General features: G+C 48.7%; 1 protein-coding gene across 13 annotated transcripts in view; it reads right to left on the reverse strand.

The window, feature by feature from the left end:
• Window positions 1-466: 466 nt before the first annotated feature.
• magi2a (membrane associated guanylate kinase, WW and PDZ domain containing 2a) overlaps window positions 467-22816 on the reverse strand; it is a 78080-nt gene continuing 55730 nt past the window's right edge. For 2 of the 13 annotated variants that reach the window (XM_078787766.1, XM_078787787.1), the window contains 15 exons: window positions 17024-17081; window positions 15919-16040; window positions 15181-15450; window positions 14052-14234; window positions 11981-12637; window positions 9790-9843; window positions 9588-9703; window positions 8532-8727; window positions 8208-8444; window positions 7955-8140; window positions 7677-7887; window positions 7404-7611; window positions 7029-7181; window positions 5103-5241; window positions 467-1776 (listed from right to left, as the gene is read on the reverse strand). In XM_078787766.1, coding sequence (XP_078643892.1) covers window positions 1304-1776; window positions 5103-5241; window positions 7029-7181; window positions 7404-7611; window positions 7677-7887; window positions 7955-8140; window positions 8208-8444; window positions 8532-8727; window positions 9588-9703; window positions 9790-9843; window positions 11981-12637; window positions 14052-14234; window positions 15181-15450; window positions 15919-16040; window positions 17024-17081 — 3263 coding nt within the window. In that variant the 3' untranslated portion in view covers window positions 467-1303. Of the gene's footprint in view, window positions 1777-4841; window positions 4931-5102; window positions 5242-7028; window positions 7182-7403; window positions 7612-7676; window positions 7888-7954; window positions 8141-8207; window positions 8445-8531; window positions 8728-9587; window positions 9704-9789; window positions 9844-11980; window positions 12638-14051; window positions 14235-15180; window positions 15451-15918; window positions 16041-17023; window positions 17082-22816 lie in introns of all 13 variants that reach the window. The other 11 variants (XM_078787784.1, XM_078787771.1, XM_078787777.1 and 8 more) reach the window with 11 other exon arrangements.

Raw genomic sequence — 22816 nt, forward strand, 5'->3', positions numbered from 1 at the left:
CGTCTTGCAGGCCCAATAACTTCCCCACTTATCTACATTAATATTTCAAGTTTTATTCTAATACTTAATCAATAACAGTACATTAAATTGACTGTCATTATTATTAATAACAAATATAGTGTGTGAGGAAGAGGTTGAGTCACTTTAAAGCTCTATCAAATACTGACGATCAACACCGCCCTCCAGTGGCCATGCAGTAAAAATACAACACAGACCGAATGACCACAAACATGCGCCTTCCTGTAGATAAATGTTGTCACTACAAAAGAAAAGGCGTGAAACAGTGCCTCTTGTGGCCAAACGTTGTCATTACAAGAACAAACACCGGCAGTGTGAGTTATTTATGTTTTTAAATTATATTTTACTTTTATTCATTATTATTTATTAATATTTATTTATTAATTATTATTATTTATTTATATTTTTCATTTATTTATCATATTATTAATGACTTTTAACCCCAAAAGTCCACACTTGGAGCATATTTGGTGTTGTGTCAATGTTTTATTTGTCAGATTATCATACAGGTAAACAAGATTTCTGAAAAAACAAGTTCATATATTTATAGTGCTGCATTTCATCATAAAAATAGTCGCTTCACTTTTCCTACAATAATTGGTGACCAAGTCCTTTCCATACTGTAGTTCTGTTTTTTTGTTTGTTTGTTTTTTTTTACACTACACAGTGATTCTGAGCTGTGTGTAAAAACACACACACACACACACACAGTACATATGTGCACACAGATGTACACGTTTTGGTTTTTGGCGCCCAACAGAAGAAGAAGTCCTGTTGACACACAAATGTGCTCGGGTCCCACCTCTTTGCTTGTGCATGAAGGTCCGTCACATCGCCATGGCAACCGTGATGAACGCAGACAAAAATGTCGTTTTTAGACAACAACAACAAAAAAAAAAACCTCCTGCACGGGGGATCATGTCAGGACGTGGAGTGAAACGGAAATGTATTTCACAGTACGGAATTGGGTATTTTCATAGCAGCCTTTTAACACCCCCTCAGTGTCCCTTTAAGGCACCCCCCTCCCCCCACATATATCATCAATTCAAGATGATCTCCTGTACATTTCTTCTGATTGTTGCTCTCCTTAAGGCAAAGTCCACTAGTCCTAAAAATAGACTGCATGGTGTCCTGCTAAGTTTTTTTTCCGAAATCAGCTGCTGACATCTGATTGGTTGTGAGCCCAGCTGCGGTGGATGACTCCAGTTTTTAAGGTGGAGGGTGTCAAATAATTTAGCAAAGAGTCTGATAAATAAAAAGCGGATCCATGTCAGGGGAAGTCGGGTTATCTGAGCGTGGACGCTCCCAGCCGCAGAGTGCCGGGCAGCTTGTCCGATCCGGGGATCTTCCAGAGTCCGGGGGAGATGGTGGACTTCCGTGCCGATCCACCGGCACCCCTACCGGACCAGGTGTCCGCCGAGTCCCTCTCGTTCAGTCCGGGCCCCGCATCTTCCTTGCTGGTCCCGTTGGCGTGCGGGTGTTTGGAAGAAGAAGGATGCTTTCCGCCTGCGGTGCTTTGAAGCGCGTCCCCCTCAGCAGGGGGCGGCACCCTGTGCCCCTGGAGGGGGGCCCTGCCGCCTGCTCTCCTGACGAGATCATCTCTCTGGAGCGCCTCGGATTTGACCGAGAGAGGCGGGTCCGGGGAGGCGGCCGAGCGGGATGAAGGCGGCGGCGGCGTAGGAAGGCCGTCAGGGGGCGGGGCTACTTCCGACAGGCTTGGAGAGGCTGCAGGGCGAGCATCCCGTGAGGCGTTATTGTCTGGAAGACAAGCGAGTCCGGTCAGCGACGGTGAAGGCAACGGCCGGCCGCTACCACGCATGCCACGGCACAACCAAACATGCCTTCAAAATAAAAGCATCTGCTGGTTGCCGTGGCAACCTACAGCACACACACAATTGGACGTGAAGACATTGCAGTGCAAGACACAAGGACACACGTGCAAAAGTATTGGGACACATGGTCATCACTCTGGTGGGTGTCTCAATACTTTTGTCTGCATGTATGTACTATATGTACTTATGTACTGTAAGTACGTATGTATGTACAGTATATACTGTATGTATGTACTTTATGTACTGTATGTATGTATGTACAGTATATACTGTATGTATGTACTTTATGTACTGTATGTATGTATGTACATATGATGTACTGTATGTATGCATGTATGTACTTACTGTATGTACATATGTAGGCATGTACTGTACGTATTTATGTAAGTATGTATGTACTGTTTGTAGGCACGTACTGTACGCATGTATGTACTGTATGTATGTATATAGTATGTATGTACGTATGTACATTTGTATGTATGTATGTATATATGTACCACATAATTATTTACTGTATGTATGTATTGTATATACAGTGAAGAAAATAAGTATTTGAACACCCTGCTATTTTGCTATTTCTCCCACTTAGAAATCATGGAGGGGTCTGAAATTTTCATCGTAGGTGCATGTCCACTGTGAGAGAGATAAACTAAAAAGAAAAATCCAGAAATCACAATGCATGATTTTTTAACAATTTATTTGTGTGATACAGCTGCTAATAAGTATTTGAACACCTGAGAAAATGAATGTTAATATTTGGTACAGTAGCCTTTGTTTGCTATTACAGAGGTCAAACGTTTCCTGTAGTTTTTCACCAGGTTTGCACACACTGCAGGAGGGATCTTGGCCCACTCCTCCACACAGATCTTCTCTAGATCAGTCAGGTTTCTGGGCTGTCGCTGAGAAACACGGAGTTTGAGCTCCCTCCAAAGATTTTCGATTGGGTTCAGGTCTGGAGACTGGCTGGGCCATGCTAGAACCTTGATATGCTTCTTACGGAGCCACTCCTTGGTTTTCCTGGCTGTGTGCTTCGGGTCGTTGTCGTGTTGGAAGACCCAGCCACGACCCATCTTCAATGCTCTGACAGAGGGAAGGAGGTTGTTCCCCAAAATCTCACAATACACGGCCCCAGTCATCCTCTCTTTAATGCAGTGCACTCGTCCTGTCCCATGTGCAGAAAAACACCCCCAAAGCATGATGCTACCACCCCCATGCTTCACAGTAGGGATGGTGTTCTTCGGATTGTACTCTTCATTCTTCTTCCTCCAAACACGCTTATTGGAATTATGACCAAAAAGTTCTATTTTGGTCTCATCTGACCATAAAACTTTCTCCCATGACTCCTCTGTATCATCCAAATGGTCATATGCAAACTTAAGACGGGCCTTGACATGTGCTGGTTTAAGCAGGGGAACCTTTCGTGCCATGCATGATTTCACATCATGACGTCTTAGTGTATTACCTACAGTAACCTTGGAAACGGTGGTCCCAGCTCTTTTCAGGTCATTGACCAAGTCCTGTCGTGTAGTTCTGGGCTGATTCCTCACCTTTCTTAGAATCATTGAGACCCCACGAGGTGATATCTTGCATGGGGCTCCACTCCGATTGAGATTGACCGTCATGTTTAGCTTCTTCCATTTTCTAATGATAGCTCCAACAGTGGACCTTTTTTCACCAAGCTGCTTGGTAATTGCTCCGTAGCCCTTTCCAGCCTTGTGGAGGTGTACAATTTTGTCTCTGGTGTCTTTGGACAGCTCTTTGGTCTTCGCCATGTTACAAGTTAAAGTCTTACTGATTGTATGGGGTGGACAGGTGTCTTTATGCAGCTAACGACCTCAAACAGGTGCATCTGATTCAGGATGATACATGGAGTGCAGGTGGACTTCTAATGGGCAGACTAACAGGTCTTTCAGGGTCAGAATTCTAGATGATACACAGGTGTTCAAATACTTATTTGCAGCTGTATCACACAAATAAATTGTTAAAAAATCATGCATTGTGATTTCTGGATTTTTCTTTTTAGTTTATCTCTCTCACAGTGGACATGCACCTACGATGAAAATTTCAGACCCCTCCATGATTTCTAAGTGGGAGAAATAGCAAAATAGCAGGGTGTTCAAATACTTATTTTCTTCACTGTATGTATATATGTACTGTATGTATGTATGTATGTAGTACGTATGTATGTACTGTATGTATGTATGTAGTACGTATGTACATTTGTATGTATGTATATATGTATGTATGTATGTATGTACGTATGTATGTACTACATATGTATGTACTGTATGTATGTACTGTATGTATGTACTGTATGTATGTACTGTATGTATGTACATATGTATGTATGTATGCACTGTGTGTATATATGTACTGTATGTATGTATTGACATGAGTATTAACTAAAAAGCAGACACAATCAGCATGCAAAAGTATTGGGACACATGGCCATCACTGACAGGAAGTGACACGTGAAGAGAATCTGGACCAAGGAATGTTTTGTGCTTTTTTCCCCCCCAGAAAAACAAAGTGGCACGTTGGTGGGGAAACGTCCCACCCCCTCGCCAGTGGCCTCACCGGGGGTCCCGGCCTCACGTGGAGTCTCATGTGAGGTCCAGAAGGTTAAATGAAGTGTGAAGCCTGATTGATGACAACAAGGTGTGTCCCAATACTTTTGTCCATCACGAGGTGTTTGTTGTACCTTAAAAACCAAACAACAGCCCCCACGCCGGGGGCTGCGTACACACAACGGGTATGATGCACCTTGGAGCATGAGCACACACGTGTAAGAACAATCAGTGCAGACGATTTGCATAAGCGTTCGGTATGCAAATGAGTACAGGATGCTAACAAACAGCTAGCATCCCAACGAGAGCGGTTTCCAACGTTCCGGTTGCCTCACACACCAACACACCAAAGACACACCACGGCGAGCATCAGTCAGGGGCGGGGTTACGCGGAGAAGAGAAGAAGGCTGGCGTGGTCACAAACCGTGTCCTTAGCGTGGCCCATGAGGACGAAATAGGGGGCGCCATGCGTGTCACTTTTCATGCACATGGAGTGAGTGGAAGATGCCATTCCTAAAGAAGGGGGAGTCACAACCTAGCCATCAGTTAGTCACACCCGACCGCAATGGACGGCAGATAGAACCAGCGTTAGTGCGCCACAGGAGCCATGTTGGCACGCTCATGTTAGCTGGAAGACGTGGAGGGGGGGGGGGGGGGGGGGCGAGGGGCGCCAGCAGGGACTCACCGAACTCCGGCGCCTGGCCCGTGCCGCGCTTGAGAAGAAGACGCACCCGTCTGCCTCCCGACTTGATCAGCTCGATGGCGCGGCCGTGGGTCATTTCTCTCGTGCTCTCGCCGTTGATCTCGATGATCTGGTCTCCGACCTGCACGGGACACAAAGACTCAACACTCAACGGGATTTGACGGATAAAAGCAAAGGAAGCACACCAAATGGCATTGTACACGTCCTGTTTACACTGCGGCCAATCTGGATCGGATCCAGATTAAATGGCATTGTACACATCCTGTTTACACTGCGGCCAATCTGGATCGGATCTGGATTAAATGGCATGTTACACGTCCCGGTTATACTGCGGCCAATCTGGATCTGATCTAGATTAAATGGCATTTTACACATCCTGTTTACAATGCAGCCAATCTGGATCGGATCCAGATTTAATGGCATTTTTACACGTCCCGTTTACACTGTGGCCAATCTGGATCAGATCCAGATTAAATGGCATTTTTTTGTGTTTTTTTTACACGTCTCGTTTACACTGCGGCGAATCTGGATCGAAAATCAGATTAAATGTCATTTTACATGTCCTGTTTAAACTGCGGCTAATGGCATTTTACATGTCCCGTTTACACTGCAGCCAATCTGGATCGGGTCCAGATTAAATGCCATTTTACACGTCCTGTTTACACTGTGGTCAATCTGGATCAGATCCAGATTAAATGGCATTGTACACATCCTGTTTACACTGCAGCCAATCTGGATCGGATCTGGATTAAATGGCATGTTACACGTCCCGGTTATACTGCGGCCAATCTGGATCTGATCCAGATTAAATGGCATTTTACACATCCTGTTTACAATGCAGCCAATCTGGATCAGATCCAGATATAATGGCATTTTTACACGTCCCGTTTACACTGTGGCCAATCTGGATCAGATCCATATTAAATGGCATTTTTTTTTTTTTTTTTTTACACGTCCCGTTTACACTGCGGCGAATCTGGATCGAAAATCAGATTAAATGTCATTTTACACGTCCTGTTTAAACTGCGGCTAATGGCATTTTACATGTCCCGTTTACACTGCAGCCAATCTGGATCGGGTCCAGATTAAATGCCATTTTACATGTCCTGTTTACACTGTGGTCAATCTGGATCAGATCCAGATTAAATGGCATATAAAACACCCCGTTTACACTGCGGCCAATCTGGATCCGATCCAGATTAAATGGCAATTTACATGTCCCGTTTACACTGCAGCCAATCTCGATCCGATCCAGATTAAATGGCATTTTACACATCCCGTTTGCACTGCGGCCAATGTGGATCAGATCCAGATTAATTGGCAATTTTTTACACTTCCTATTTACACTGCGGCCAATCTGGACCAGATCCAGATTAAATGGCATTTTACACGTCCCGTTTAGGTGATTTAAATCATTTTACCATACCATCTAAGCCACCCCCCAAATCACCTGATCCAAACACCTTTGGTGTCTGGGCATGCGAGTCTGCCCTTCATGGTCTCTGTCCCTCACAGGAGGAGGAGGAGAGAAAAGACGAAGTACGCACCATTCGGGATGGGCGTGGCCTTCTTGAAGCGACTGATGGGCGCCTGCTTTCACGCTCCCACTGGGAATGAAACGCTCTCTGCGACTATGGCTGTCATTTTGTGTTTGATAAGGAAAAAAGCTGAGTCATGCTTGGCTGCAGGGAAGGCTATCAAGATGCCTGTAGAAAAATAGACCACCACAACGTATCCTAATCCACACAGCGCCACGACAGCATGGTTGCGTAATATCCTACTTTTACAGCCAGTCTTCCTAATCCGGAGAGATCGGAGACGGATTGGGCGGATTGAAAAGGATTACTTCAATCTGTGCAGCGACTTGTCACCTCGCCGCAGCGGCGGGAGACGGCGACGGCGACCTACCCTCATCCTCCCGTTGCGGACAGCCGGCCCGTCCTCGGCCAGTCTGAGGACGAACAGGTCCATCTTGTATTCCCGACCTCCTCGGATGCTGAACCCGAAGCCCTTCAGGCTCTTCTCCAGCTCCACCGTGAAGAAGTCAAAGTCCTGCGACAGCTGAAAGCACAAGACGTCAACACGCCTTTCACCTTTGACCTTTCACACTTCAAGGTCATAGCATCATCATTCACTCTTTCACCTCCATCCTAAAACAAGGATGGACCAGGTGGCTGGGGACCGGGAAGTCTGGACTGCTGACACGGGCGCTGGAGACCCAAATGACCCCACCCCCCCAAGCCGGACTTTGGCATCTGGTGTGTGGTCTGAAAGCCACGGTACCTGAACCGGGGGCATCCTGTACTCCGGGATGGCAAACTGGGTCCGGTAGTCCAACAGCGGCGGGTGTCGGTAGTCCAGCGTGGGCGGAGCTCTGTAGTCGGCCACCGGTGGGTGGCGGTAGTCCACGGGCGGCTGGCGGTAGTCGGTGAAGGGCGGCTGGCAGATGTCCGGTTTGACGTCTTGCCTGGCTTTGACCTCTGACCTGTAACTGAGAGATGTGAGGTGAATGGAAAAACGAGAACCGAGAACCGAGACGAGCCTTGAGGGTCCTACCTGCCCTCGTGGGTGTAGGTGGTCTGGGGCGGGGGGACGGGCAGCTGGGTGCCAGGACTCTGGTGGGCTTTGGTGTTGGGTTCTGGACTCTGGACACCCGGGCCGGGCGGTGGGGCCACGCCGCCGCCAGGCTTCTGCATCTGGGGGCTGTTCTGCTGCGTCAGGGGGCTCTGCTGCTGGGAGGCGGGGCCTGATGGGGGGTTGCCGACCTCTGGAGTGAAGTTGAACAAAAATCGGTGAGAACGTGAACATGAAGCGAAAACGAAAACGAATCTCACCCTCCTGTGGGACGATCCTCAGGGTGACGCTGAGTCCGGCGTCCTTGATGAGTTTGACGATGTCGGCGTGCGGCATGCTGACGATGGACTGCGTGTTGACGGCCAGGATTCGATCCCCAACCTTCAGCTTCCCGCAGCGGTCGGCCGGACTTCCCTCGATGATGCGCCCGATCTTGTGCGGCACGGCTGCGGGGGACAAAGTCATAAGCGGGAGGTCCCCGACACGACGCGGCGCGGTCTCGTCCGGTCTTACGGTTGGCAGCGGGCGCCTCGGGCCGGTTGAGGGAGCTGATGATGACGAACCCGAAGCCTTCGCTCTCCTTGCGGTGGATGAGGACGTCGCTCGGTTGCGTGTTTACGTCGGAGGCGCCGCCGCCGCCGCCTGCTTGGGCGGTCCCGGTACTGTTGGCGTACGTGAGTTCGCTACGCGGTGAGCTGTGCTGCGTGGAAACCGAACCCGAATGGCGACCGTTCTCCTGACACGAGTCGCCTGGAGGCAAAGATGTATTACTCCTAGCATCACACGTCAAATACTATCATACTACTACTGGTAGTACTACTACTGCTACTACGTTACCCGCGGCGTGCAGCCTCCTCCTGATGACCAGGTTGACTTGGCCGTTCCGTGCCGCCCCGTGCATCAGGTCGATGACGTAGCGATGCGGCTTCCCCACCACGGGAATGCCGTCCACGAAGAGGAGCTCGTCGCCGGGCCGCAGGCGTCCGTCCAGGTCCGCCGGGCTCTTCTCGATGATGGCGCCGATTAAGATCTGCTGTGAAAATAAATAAAGACGTTCACATGCAGGAAGTACTTCCTGTCTAAAGAAACCACTATCACGGCCCTTTCCTTTGCACTTCGATCGTATCATCGATACGCACGTACACGTAGTACCGACTACACATGTTCAATCATCACACATGCAGTACATGCAGACTCTACTGTTGAATCATACTTAAGTACTGTATTGTATTTGCTGTAGATGCTGTACTGTACTTGGTGTAGATACTGTACTGTAGTTGCTGTAGATGCTGTACTGTACTTGGTGTACATACTGTACTATACTGTACTTGGTGTAGATGCTGTACTGTACTTGCTGTAGATGCTGTACTGTACTGGGTGTAGATACTGTACTACTATACTTGCTGTAGATGCTGTACTGTACTTGGTGTACATACTATACTATACTGTACTTGGTGTAGATACTGTACTATACTGTACTTGGTGTAGATACTGTACTGTAGTTGGTGTAGATACTGTACTATACTTGCTGTAGATGCTGTACTATACTTGCTGTAGATGCTGTACTGTACTTGGTGTACATACTATACTATACTGTACATACTGTACTATACTGTACTTGGTGTAGATACTGTACTATACTATACTTGGTGTAGATGATTATTATTTGTACTTCCAAATCCATGTTGTAGTTATGAAAAGAGAACATGGCAGCAGGGAAAATGTACATGAATATTTGGATATGATCTGCATTATTAATTACAACTATTACAAATTCATAGGTGCTTATAGTTCATAATAATAATAATAATAACTATTGTTGTCTGGGTTGAAAGGTCAGGCTTAGACTTGGTGTTGGGGGGGCGTTAGGGGGGGTCCCATCGCCATACGAGCCTTCTCACGTGTCTCCGGACTCACAGGCTGCCCCGCCTCGTCCCCGCCCAGGACCCTGAACCCGAAGCCGGACTTCTGTCTCCGCAGGTGGACCTCCATGTCCTGGTACTCGGCCCCTGGGGGACGGACACATCCAGGCTTTTTAGTTAATACTCACTTACAGCTGACGTGGGCTGCTTGTGGGGGGTGGGGGGGCGTCTACCTGAGGGGGGGGAGGAGTCGGTGGGGAAGGTTGTCCTCGGCAGGCCGGCTGGTTCTGGATAGGGAAAAAAAGACGTAGGAGCAATCCATAAACAAGAAATATTCCTTTCCAGGCGGATGAAAGGAACTTAGATCAGCGTTAACATCGCCGTAAATCTTCCATAAAAGTCAGGAACTGCTTACGGCGTGTAATATCCTCGCATATTCACACTGATGCATGATGGGAAACACAGTTGTCATGACTACACTGCAGCTACCACAAAGTATCCCACTGTGTAAGAAGACGACCACAACGTATCCAGCCATGTTAGAAGACGACCACAACGTATCCCACCATGTTAGAAGACGACCACAACGTATCTCGTCATGTTGGAAAACTACCACAACGTATCCCACCGTGTCAGAAGACGACCACAACGTATCCCACCGTGTTAGAAGATGACCACAACGTATCCCACCGTGGTAGAAGACGACCACAACGTATCCCACCATGTTAGAAGACGACCACAACGTATCTCACCGTGTTAGAAGACGACCACAACGTATCTCACCGTGTTAGAAGACGACCACAACGTATCCCACCGTGTTAGAAGACGACCACAACGTATCCCACCGTGTTAGAAGACGACCACAACGTATCCCACCATGTTAGAAGACGACCACAACGTATCCCACCGTGTTAGAAGACGACCACAACGTATCTCGTCATGTTGGAAGACGACCACAACGTATCCCACCATGTTAGAAGACGACCACAACGTATCCCACCGTGTTAGAAGACGACCACAACGTATCTCGTCATGTTGGAAGACGACCACAACGTATCCAGCCATGTTAGAAGACGACCACAACGTATCCCACCATGTTAGAAGACGACCACAACGTATCTCGTCATGTTGGAAGACGACCACAACGTATCCAGCCATGTTAGAAGACGACCACAACGTATCCCACCATGTTAGAAGACGACCACAACGTATCCCACCGTGTTAGAAGACGACCACAACGTATCTCGTCATGTTGGAAGACGACCACAACGTATCCAGCTATGTTAGAAGACGACCACAACGTATCCCACCATGTTAGAAGACAACCACAACGTATCCAGCCATGTTAGAAGATGACCACAACGTATCTCGTCATGTTGGAAAACGACCACAACGTATCCAGCCATGTTAGAAGGCGACCACAACGTATGCCGCTGTGTTAGAAGACGACGACAACATGTCCGCCATGTTAGAAGATGACCACAACGTATCCCGCCGTGTTAGAAGACGACCACAACGTATCCCACCACAACGTATCCCGCTATGTCAAAAGACGACCACAACGTATCCCGCTGTCAGAAGACGACCACAACGTATCCCACCATGGTAGCAGATGACCACCATGTCAGAAGACAACTACAACGTATCCCACCACGTTAGAAGATGACCACAACGTATCCCACCACAACGTATCCCACCGTTAGAAGACAACTACAATGTATCTGCCATGTCAGAAGACGACCACAACGTATCCCGGCATGTTGGAGGACGACCACAACGCATCCCACTGTGTCAGAAGACGACCACAATGTATCCCACCACGTTAGAGGATAACCACAACGTACCCCGCCATGTTAGAGGACGACCACAACGTATCCTGCCGTGTTTTCAGTTTTGCCGTTGGTGTAAAAACTGCAGTAAGATGGACGCTAGCCACACCCACACCAAAGCCTTCCATGTCCCATCCTAAACTCTGCTGAAGGCCAAGTCGTGATGCTGACACTTCAAGCAGCGACCACCAGGGGGCACCAGAACCCTCATCCGTGTACCAGCTGGTGTCCTTTGAAAGCCACTCACTATCCATTGTCATATTGCTAGTATGCTAAGGGCGAATTCAGTCACTATTATCATGATATTCCATGTCCAAATATTGTATTTTTTTATCATAACTTAGAATTTTTATATGCTGTCAGGCCTAAAAAGATACTGGAAATTAAATTCGATATAAATATACTATATGTTGTCAATAAAAATGCTATTTTTGCAGTAGTCAATGAGTCATAAAATGAGAAAGAGGAAAGTGATGATGACGCCAATCAAGCAGGAAATGGAAAGTTACATTTCATGACTTATGAAAATCATATTTCTTTGACTTTAGTGGAACATCTACTGTTCCGTTGCTGCCCCCCTAGAGTCCGGCCCTACCTGCTGCCGCTCTCTGGACCAGCAGACCGGTGTCGGCGCCGACCGGGCACTCCTTGAGCATCTCCACCACCTGCGCGTGCGTGAGTCCGAGCACCGCCTGCTTGTTGATCTCCACGATCAGGTCGCCCTCGCTCAACCCGGGGCACCCCTGCGGCTCCAGGACCTGCTTGACCCGCTGTCCCGCCAGGCTGTCGGCGACGGTGAAGCCGAATCCGTCTGCGCCCTTCACCATGGTGAGGGCCAGCGTCTCGGATTGTGCGGCCCCGGACGACACGGAGACGCTGTCGGGAGGCGTGGCGGCGGACGCCAACGAGCCGTCCAAGTGGGTGTCGCCCGGGTGGGGGGGGAGGAGCTGCCGGGCGGGGTCGTGGCCGCTGTCCGGAACCAAGCGGGCCGTGCGGGAAAGATAATCCAGGTAGTTGTCGTATCCGGAGCGACCGTTGACCAGGATGGGGCGCTGGTCCATGACGCCCAGCGGGGACACCATGCCGGCGTTGTCGGCGCCGCTGTTCTCCTCGGGCTCGTACGGCAGCGGGTACCCTCGGCACAGCACCAACGTCACGCTTTGCCCAATCGGCACCGACTGGAACAGCTTGACCACGTCGGCGTGGGTGGTGCCCAGGACGCAGACGTCGTTGATGTAGACGATGACGTCACCTGCAGGGAGACAGACGCCGTGGGGACCGCCACCAGTCGTTTAGGAGAAGGAAACATCTGCAGTAACGTTACACCAATCAAGGCAAAATATTAGAGGCGGAGCCTGTTGCTGATGTCTGCAAGGGCGGGGCTAAGAGGGAAGCAGATCCCCCGCCACTAAAACCTGCATCATGCGCGACCTTCAGCGTCGGTGTCATCCTCCAAGAGCGTCGTAAAAGGCAGCCATTAAATATCTTTTATGCTGCGCTCAACCGAGCCAAGGTGGCGTTACGGCGCGTCAAGAAGACGTTCTTCACGAATCTGGCGAAAGGCAGGCGACGGCGGCCTTGAGCAGCAGTGCCGTCGTCGTCGATAGCAGAAAGCTAACGAGGTCGTTAGGACGGCGTGACAAAAGCGATGATGTCATCGTGGATAAAGACATCACTCCAGTGAAGGCAAGCTGGAGCCTACCCCAGCTGACTACACCCTGGAATGGGGGCCAGCCAACTGGGGCCAATTTCTTCATTTTTTTTTATGAGGGCCCGCCAATCATGACGTCCTGTCAATCATGACAAGACACATATAAAATGTCTCCAAAACCAAAAGGAAGTCGGCCATTTTGGATTTGTATTTTAACAAACTTTGACCGAATGACCCCGACGGACACGAGACAGATAGGCGACGTTCGATTGGTCCATAAGATGTGGGCAGGGCTTAGCCAGACTTTGATGTTTGGACTTTATGGAAAGTACATTAGTATACATATGTGTACTTTATGTAGCGTATATCAGTACTTTATGTAAAGTATATCATGTACATGTGTGCTTTATGTAGCGTATATCAGTTCTTTATGTAGAGTATATCGTGTACATGTGTACTTTATGTAGCGTATATCAGTACTTTATGTAAAGTATATCATGTACATGTGTACTTTATGTAGCATATATCAGTTCTTTATGTAGAGTATATCGTGTACATGTGTACTTCATGTAGCGTATATCAGTACTTTATGTAGAGTATATCATGTACATGTGTACTTGTACTATATAGAGTAAACCATGTACAAATAACGTCATCAGGAACCTCCCACCTTCCCAGCACGGTGTGTTTTTTTGGGGCGGCTCCTGTCATCACGTCAGCTGCAGAAGTAGGACACCCAATCTGGTGGGGCGGGGGGGTACTGATGGGGGGGGCCAGGTGGGACTGCAGAGGAGTTATGAAAAGATGACAGACCCAAATATTTACTATGCAGCACGCCATGCCTTAACAGTCCTGATGCTTCCTGTCCACTTTGTACCCCCGTGTGGCCCCCGGCCGGATTAATGGGGCTCATAAAGCCCCCCCCCCCGGCTGATTAATGGACCAGCTAAAAGTGCACAGGCACAGGGAGGAACATTCCATGCACGCTATTGCGTATCCCGCCGTCGTCTCCTACCTGTGGCCATCTTTGCGTCGGCGGCGGCCGGCCCGTCCGGGATGACGCTCTTCACCTGGAGGAACTCGTCGGGCTCGTCGCCTCCGATGATGGTGAAGCCGAAGCCCATGCTGCTCTTCTGGAGCGCCGTGGACAGGAAGCTGCCTTTCAGCTGGGTGGGGTCGCGCGTGAACAGCGGCTTCTCTGGAACAGGAAAGAACACGAGATGGAAGGATGGGCGTGGCCACCGTGCCGGGGGAGGGGGGGTAAGGGTTAAGTAGAAGCTGGTCCCGAAAGGTGGACAACTGGCAGGACATTTGCCCAAGCGTGGGACCGGGTTGGGTTTGGGGGCGGATGCAGGTGGACCCCCGTGCAGAAGGTACATGAGGAAACCCTTCAACCTGCTAAACCAGACTACAAATCGAGCCAATGACATGCTGTCAATCAAGGCTGAGCTCCGTGACACGATGCGGGGGGGTTTAGGGAAGATCTGCAGAAAGGACGGGGGGGGGGTCACTTGGAGCTTAAGGGGTTCGACCTCAAACTATTTAAGTCGAACAAGAAAACATGGCTGACCACGTTGCTAAGAAAAGGCAAACAAAGCCAATGCTAAGGAAGTTAGCATTTTCTCCTTCAGTGAGTGCTAACGATGCGTTCGAGTGTTGGAAATCCCCCCCGCCCAGAGTCTGAGCTCAAACTGTTTCAAAACCAAGATGGTTGACCACGCTGATAAGAAAAGGCAAAAAAAGCTAATGCTAAGGAAGTTAGCATTTACTCCTTCAATAAGTGCTCATGATGCGTTCAAGACGGCGTGGAGGTTGTAAATATCCCTCTTGGTGTTTGAGAAGTGTTGCAGTGTAAAGTATGACTTCTTCCAGGAATATGGCGGCAAGGGGGGGGTGAAAAGGGGGCGTGTCAGGGGAGGGGCCAGCCAAAGGCATGCTGTCAATCAGGGATGAGCTCCATGAGGAAGCTTGGGGGTGTTAGGGAAGACCTGTGAAAAAGAGGAACCTCCCGTGGCTTATCCCAGGAAAAGGGGGTGTGGCTAGCGGGCTAGCTCGCTTCCCGTCAAGCCTCTCGCCGCTCCTACATTGCTAGCATGCTAAGTCAAAGGATGCTAGCCTGTCTCCGTCTGTCCTGACCTACTTACTGACGCAATGCCACAGCGGGGAGGGGCTACGGGCGCTGCGGAGATGAGGAAGCGGCAGCCGGCGGGGGCTCATGTTCATCCGGCGGGTGAGGACGTGCCGCAGCGGGGAGATGTCGGCGGAGGCGAACGGCGAGGCCGCCCGCCGTGGGATGGGCGGCGAGCGGGAGGAGGAGGACAGGTCGCCCAGGCTGTGACTCCGCTCCGGCGCCGATGCCGGGCCCACCTGCGGCGGGTAGGGTCTGGGGAGGGGGGCACAGGGGCTGGCATCTTCTATATTTGACATTTGGGGCGGAAAAAAAGAGGGGTGCAAAAAAGGAGGAAAGAGAGCCTCACTGGGATGCGTCGCCATGGAGACGAGGCTCTCGAGCTTTGCTAAATTGATAAATAAATAAGATGCTAAGGAAGTTAGCATTTCCTCCTTCATAGAGGCCTAACGATGCCTTCAGGACTGCTGGGAGTTTGGAGTTTAAGGAGGGCCGACCTTAAAGTGTTGCAGTCTCACCAAAACTTAAAACCATAGCTGGCATGTTGATCACGGACTAAAGCTAATGCTAAGGAAGTTAGCATCTGGGTCTTCAATGACATGCCCACTTATCCGTAATTGGATGGACACGCTCATCATTGTGTACTAGCTGTGTGTACATACTGTGTACTATCTGTGTGTACTGCACACGTAGTGCAGGAAGTGCAGGTAGTGCAGGTGGCGTATCGGACAGGAAGCTGCGTGTGCCCGCGTACCTTTGTAGATGGCAGGAAGCGGAAGCGAGGAGAGACCCTGGCTTTGCATCTGCTGCTGCTGCTGGACTCTCCTCTTGGCCTCCAGCACCGGGTTCTCAAACTGGGTCCTTCTGTTGATGTGGCTACAATCAACAAAAAGAAACAAAAACAAATCATTTCACATTTCACACTCGACCAACCCCCCCGCCCCCCCAAATAAAGATCAATTCCGGCACTGCGGCGGGCTCCTCTCTCTCTCCTTGTCGCTATGATGATTAATTAAATGGCCCGCCGCCATATTATGTAACTGAGCTGCAGAATGGGCATTGTGGGGGGTTGGGGGTGTTGGTAGGTATTTAGGAGAGATGAATGAAGGTTTTTGTTGTTGTGTATGTACCAGGTTGTGTATGTACAAGGTTGCGTTTGTAGCAGGTTGTGTATGTAGCAGGTTGTGTATGTACCAGGTTGTGTATGTACCAGGTTGTGTGTGTACCAGGTTGTGTGTGTACCAGGTTGTGAATCTACCAGGTTGTGAATCTACCAGGTTGTAAATCTACCAGGTTGTGAGTGTACCAGGTTGTAAGTATACCAGGTTGTGTGTGTACCAGGTTGCGTATGTACCAGTTTGCGAATGTACCAGTTTGTAATTCTACCAGGTTGTGTGTGTACCAGTTTGTGAATGTACCAGGTTGTGTGTGTACCAGGTTGTGTGTGTACCAGGTTGTGAATGTGCCAGGTTGTAAATCTACCAGGTTGTGAATGTACCAGGTTGTAAATCTACCAGGTTGTGTATGTACCAGGTTGTGTGTGTACCACCAGGTTGTGAATGTACCAGGTTGTGTATGTACCAGGTTGTGAATGTACCAGGTTGTGTATATACCAGGTTGTGTATGTACCAGTTTGTGAATGTACTAAGTTGTGAATATACCAGGTTGTGTATGTACCAGGTTGCGTATGTACCAGGTTGTGAATGTACCAGGTTGTGTGTGTACTACCAGGTTGTGTATGTACCAGTTTGTGAATGTAATAAGTTGTGAATATACCAGGTTGTGAATGTACCAGGTTGTGTGTGTACTACCAGGTTGTGTACCAGGATCCTTAAGTTTCATCCAAGCTGCCAACTTACTCCACATAGTAGCTGCCATAGATTGGATCATCAATTTTCTCCCAGCCATACGGAAGTTCTGGAAAAGAAAGCCACAAGGATTGTTCTTTAGCTGTAAGAAGTAGTATAGTAGTATAGTAGTATAGAAGTATTCCTCTCCATTTCTGTCCAAAGATGAATAAATGATAAAAACGCCTGCGGCTTCATTAATAGCAGGGAAATATTCATGCTGCAAGCTTTTCAAGCTTTTCATGCTTGTAAATGTTGTCTTAAGTTGGTAAACAACTGGTGAGAAGTGCAGACATCCTTGGGAAGGAATGAAAAGCCACCACAGGGGGCGCTACAGCACCTGTTTACCAGCACCTGGGTTGCCGTGTGTATGTGTGTTGGGTTGGGGGGTTGGGGGGGTTGGGGGGTGGGCGCTGTATTATGGCCACGGTATATTTGAATATTATTCCTTGGCCTAGTTAAAGCGGACAGAGAGCGACCTGCATTCATCTTTCCTGTCCTCCCACGTGGAGAAAAAGTCTCCAAAGTGATGCAGACAGACTAACCTCTCCAACATTTGGGAATCTCAAGGCAGCAGAAATGAGGAGGAGCGTCACTCGGAGTGTCCTTTTCCACTCCTGGTTTTAAAAAGCTTTGAGCCTGGAGAAGCTCCAGCCTCATTACACGGATGAAACAAACAAACATGAAATGTAGCGTCAAGTATCAAGAAAGATGGTGGACAGATGAGGTGGATGATGAGGATGAGGTGGATGATGTGGATGATGAGGATGAGGTGGACGATGTGGATGATGTGGACGAGGTGGATGATGTGGATAAGGTGCATGATGTGGACGATGTGGATGAGGTGCATGATGTGGACGATGTGGATGAGGTGGACGATGTGGATGATGTGGACGATGTGGATGAGGTGGATGATGTGGATGAGGAGGATGAGGTGGATGATGTGGATGAGGTGGATGATGTAGACGATGTGGTTGAGGTGGATGATGTGGTTGAGGAGGATGAGGTGGATGATGTGGACGATGAGGATGAGGTGGACAATGTGGATGAGATGGATGATCTGGATGAGGTGGATGATGTGCATGAGGAGGATGAGATGGATGATGTGGATGAGATGGATGATGTGGATGAGGTGGTTGATGTGGATGATGAGGATGACGTGTTGTCCAAATGATCCAAGTGTATGAACGGGAAGGTCCGGTGTTATTCCCAACCGTGGGATCGCCCTCCTTCCTTCCTCCTGAGGTTATCATTTGTCACATTTTATCACCTTCTAATGCGGAGGTGTAGAAATCTCACGCTGTAAAAGTGGCCTGTCATGGTATGCATACGTGTGGAGAGCAGTGGGGGCTTAGGGACGGTGGGGGGGTCCAGTATTAATACACACCCCAGCCCAAGTGTGAATTGAATCCCCAGCCTGTTCAGAGTGATAAATGGCGGCGAGCGCAGGGGAAAAAAGAAGGAAGGCGTCGCCGTTTGATTGGAGCCCGGCGAGGAGCTCCACCAAACCTCGGCTGACCTCCTCATCGATCGCTGACCTCCACTGCAGCAGGAGTAAACACGCGTGTGTTCAATGACTCTCGCCATCAATCTGCTCTCCATAATGGCCGCCTGTGTACTCTGCCATCCCAGATGTTGAAGTTCAATATGAAAATAGCATGAAATAAAAGCTAATGAGAAATTCCCCTCCTAGCCGTGCCATGACTAGCGACCATAACCGAGATGTTTAGGGGAGGGGGGCGGCTTTTTGAAAGCTTTGGGTTTTGATGGCGTGTGTCCTCGCGTTGCCCTCCTGCGTCCAAAGTCGCTCTGAGCCGCAGACAACAGCAGAGTGTTCTGCGGCGCCGTAAAACAAGAAGAATAAGAAGACGACTTGACGAGGCTGGCGGCTTATCGAGTCAGCGCAGGGACGGCAGCAGCAGACATTAGTCGACATTAGCCGACTTTAGCCGACCGTGACCTGCCGCTCGCTCTCGTCTCGTCTCGAGCCTCCCGTGTTCTGCTTTCCTTCACCTGACATCTTCTGGCTGAACTTCCTCCACGTGCTCTCCGCTGTAGACACTTTATGGCAGGGGTCTCAAACACGCGGCCCGCGCAAGTTTGATATGGATGCTGTATGGTATCGTGTACTCAGAAAAAAATTATTACGTTTGATTAATGTTCATGTTAAAGGTTAAATAACTGTTAATAGTTATCCTCCCTATCCGTGCGGAAGTGGTAAGTTTTTGGCTATTTAAGTTGAAAGGAAATAACTTGAAGGCTACCGTTTAGGTCGCTAGCTTCTCTAGTTTGCGAGTTAGCATGTGTCTCAAGACCCTGCAGTTGCCCAATATGTTGTAAATAAAAAGAGTCCAAAGTCCATCCATCCATCCATCTCTAGGGTGGGGGTGTGCTGGAGCCTACCCCAGCTGTCTTGGGGGAGAGGCGGGGTCCAGCCTGCCTGGACTGGTTTTACTGGTTGTAAAACTACATAGAATTATTAATGATCTCCATTACAAAATATGACACTCGACTCAGTAAGACGCCATCGCGTCAATCAAGTATTGATTTCCTATCACATGACAAGAAGCGTGGAAGTCATCGGCAATAAATGAAACAGAGTAATGCAAGTATGCTGGATGTCCCCGCTAACAACGCTAGCAAAACACACACTCAGTCACACTCAGACCCGCCCCCCCCACTCCTGTCCAATCTTCCATCCTCAGGCGTGCTAGGATGCTCTCAAAATACAGCCATCAATCATGTGGCAGACGTCTACGACACCATGCCAGCTCCTCGCCACTGCAGCGGGAGGCTCAAGGTGAAGGAGGGTGATAATAACTCAGCACTACCACACACACACACACACACACACACACACGCACACGCACACGCACACGCACACGCACACGCACACGCACACGCACACGCCGCAAGAAGAAGTACCAGACCACCATAACGACGTGCAAATGTGCTTCTTATCGACTCGCCGTGAAATTTACTGGGACGGCCCTCTCACAGACTACTAAACACAACACCAGGACACATGGATGGAGACACGTGAACCCATCAATCACCTTCACTATCTCTCCTGGAACAAACGAAAACACATGTTGGGGAAAATCCATGGAAGTACAGGTGCAGATTGTGGAAGATCTAGAAAGCTTTCTGTGGGAGTTATTGCGTGTAGCTGCTCTACAGGAGTCCACAACTTAACACGAAGAACAACAATGAGCATCATCGGTCCCTGAAAAAGGGGGATGTTGTCCGTTAGATGCAATCCTTATAATTCTAAATATATTCAAACAGCTAAAAAAAGCAGTTAAGAATGTACGACATCACCTTCAATAAAAAAACCTCCAAGGAACCACATCCATTCTAGGAACCACATTGTTAATATTGTTCTAATTGGTACGCCCAAGAACTAGCTTACTGTTGTAGCGACACCTAGCTACAAGCCGGCTAGCGACTAGCTTCAGCACATGTTCCAAAGAAACTATTCATTCATTTTCTACTGCTTTTCCTCACAAGGCTCATGGAGGTGCTGGAGCCTATCCCAGCTGTCTTCAGGGGAGAGGCGGGCCACAGTCTGGACTGGTGGCCAGCCAATCCCAGGGCACATATAGACAAACAACCATTCACACTCACATTCATACCTATGGACAATTTGGAGTGGCCAATTAACCTAGCATGTTTTTGGAATGTGGGAGGAAACCGGAGTACCCGGAGAAAACCCACGCATGCACGGGGAGAACATGGCCGAGGGTGGAATTGAACCCTGGTCTCCTAGCTGTGAGGTCAGCGCGCTAACCACTAGAGCGCCGTGCAGCCCCAAAGAAACTATGTCCTGACCAAAAGTATTCAATGAAGTGTGATAAGGTCGGCGCTCCTTAAACTCCACACTCCCAGCAGTCCTGAAGGCATCATTAGCCCTCTTTAAAGGAAGAAATGCTAACTTCCTTAGCATCTTATTTAGTTATCAATTTAGCAAAGCTTGAAGATCTTCCATTTTCATCCATGTTGGTGTCGACAAAACGTGTAGCAAACTACGTGAGCGAGAACAAAGACGGAGAGGAAGAACGTGCAAAAAAAGCTCATGCTGGTTGTTCTCGTCTGCCAGAAGCAAAGGAGACAGGTGGGAAGGGAAGGGAAGACAAGGAAGGAGTGGGACAAAGACGGAATGAGATGAAGAGAAGGATGGGAGGTGAGGAGCAGGCAGGCAGGCAGGCAAGAAGACGGAAATATCAAGCCAGTTATGTAACGACAAGGCGTCTGTGATGTCGACTGCTGCCTTCGCCACCAAAGCTTTGAAGGCGTGCACGCTCAATGCGTGTTCCTGCACACACACACACACGCGTCTATTGGAGTGCAAGTTTCCAGAGGCGGCAGACTACGAACACATCACATGACCACGTGATGCAGCATGCGGGCCACCACGGACATAAACAATCATCAACAACGTCAGCACTTTTCCTCCTCGCTCTTTTTGGAGTCGCTTCTCACGGGCTTTTCAAAAGGCTCATGGTCCTAAGATGTGAGAAGTTCCCTTCATGGACCAGATGGATGATCCTGTGGTTGCAGGAACCTACCCAGATTATTTGGAACCGATTAAAGCGTCAAGGTGTCTGGACAGGATGAAGCTACTCAGAGTTCCAGAAGAACAAGGTCACAAGAAACGACTTGGGTGGACGACTTTTGGGAGTGGGGTCTTGTGTGGGATGGTATGGTCTAGGTTTCTATCTCTATGGGAATAGTCTTCATGACAACGTTTGAAATACAGGAAGTTCCGTCAGTAAACATTCCGAAGTAGGACTTTTTCCTTCATGTCTCCCTTCCGTTTCTGAGAAGAATCCTATCTCCATACAAGGGGGCAAGGGGGAGGGGGGGGTGTCCATGAAGTGGTACAGACCAGAGTTAGGACTGTCAGGTCTTGGTGGATTTGGGTCATTTGGGTAATCAAAGTGTGTTCTGTGGGTTCTACAACAACAGAACCTAATCAGGCTCGTACAGATGTTCTGACGTCCCTGTCTAATCTCCCATTCAAAATCTCCCTAGATAAATTCACCTACTTGGGGATAGAGGTGACAAGAGAACACACCTCTCTCTTCCAAGAGAACTTTCCGCCCTTAATTGAGAGTCTGCGCTCTAGATTGCTCTTTTGGGATGCACTTCCGATTTCAATGATCGGAAGAATAAATGCAATCAAGATGGTCTTTCTCCCACAAATACTATACCTGTTCCAAAACATTCCAATATTCCTTAAAAATCTTTTTTTAAACAATTAGACTCCATAATTACACCCTTTTTGTGGGGACATAAATCCCCTAGAATCGGTAGGAAATATCTCTACAGACTAAAATCTGAAGGAGGATTGGCTCTCCCAAATTTTCTGTTTTATTACTGGGCCTCAGCACTCAAGAATTTTATTGTTTGTCTAAACACCACAGAGTTCCCACCCAATTGGCTAATGATGGAACAGGGAGACTGCCATCCACATTCACTAGCCGCAATTCTATTAGCACCAACCCCGATCAGTAGATCATTATACAACAATAACCCTCTTATCCACAGCATGATTCGCATTTGGAAACAAATTAAAGCCAGTTATAACCTCAATTCTATATCCCCTGCCCTACCCATAGATAGAAATCCCACTTTTGCCCCATCTGGTCTGGGAGGAAGTTTTGCCAAATGGAGCCAGAAAGGTATAAAATGTGTTGGAGATCTATATATACAGGGTATCTTTGCCTCGTTCTCTCAACTACAGCATACATTTGGATTGGAAAATAATTCTTTCTTTCAATATCTGCAAATTAGGGATTATAT

The sequence above is a fragment of the Doryrhamphus excisus genome, linkage group LG2 (genome assembly GCF_037039965.1).
Source record: "Doryrhamphus excisus strain RoL-2023G ecotype Guam linkage group LG2, RoL_Dexc_Guam_v1.1, whole genome shotgun sequence".
Classification (NCBI taxonomy): Eukaryota; Metazoa; Chordata; class Actinopteri; order Syngnathiformes; family Syngnathidae; genus Doryrhamphus; species Doryrhamphus excisus.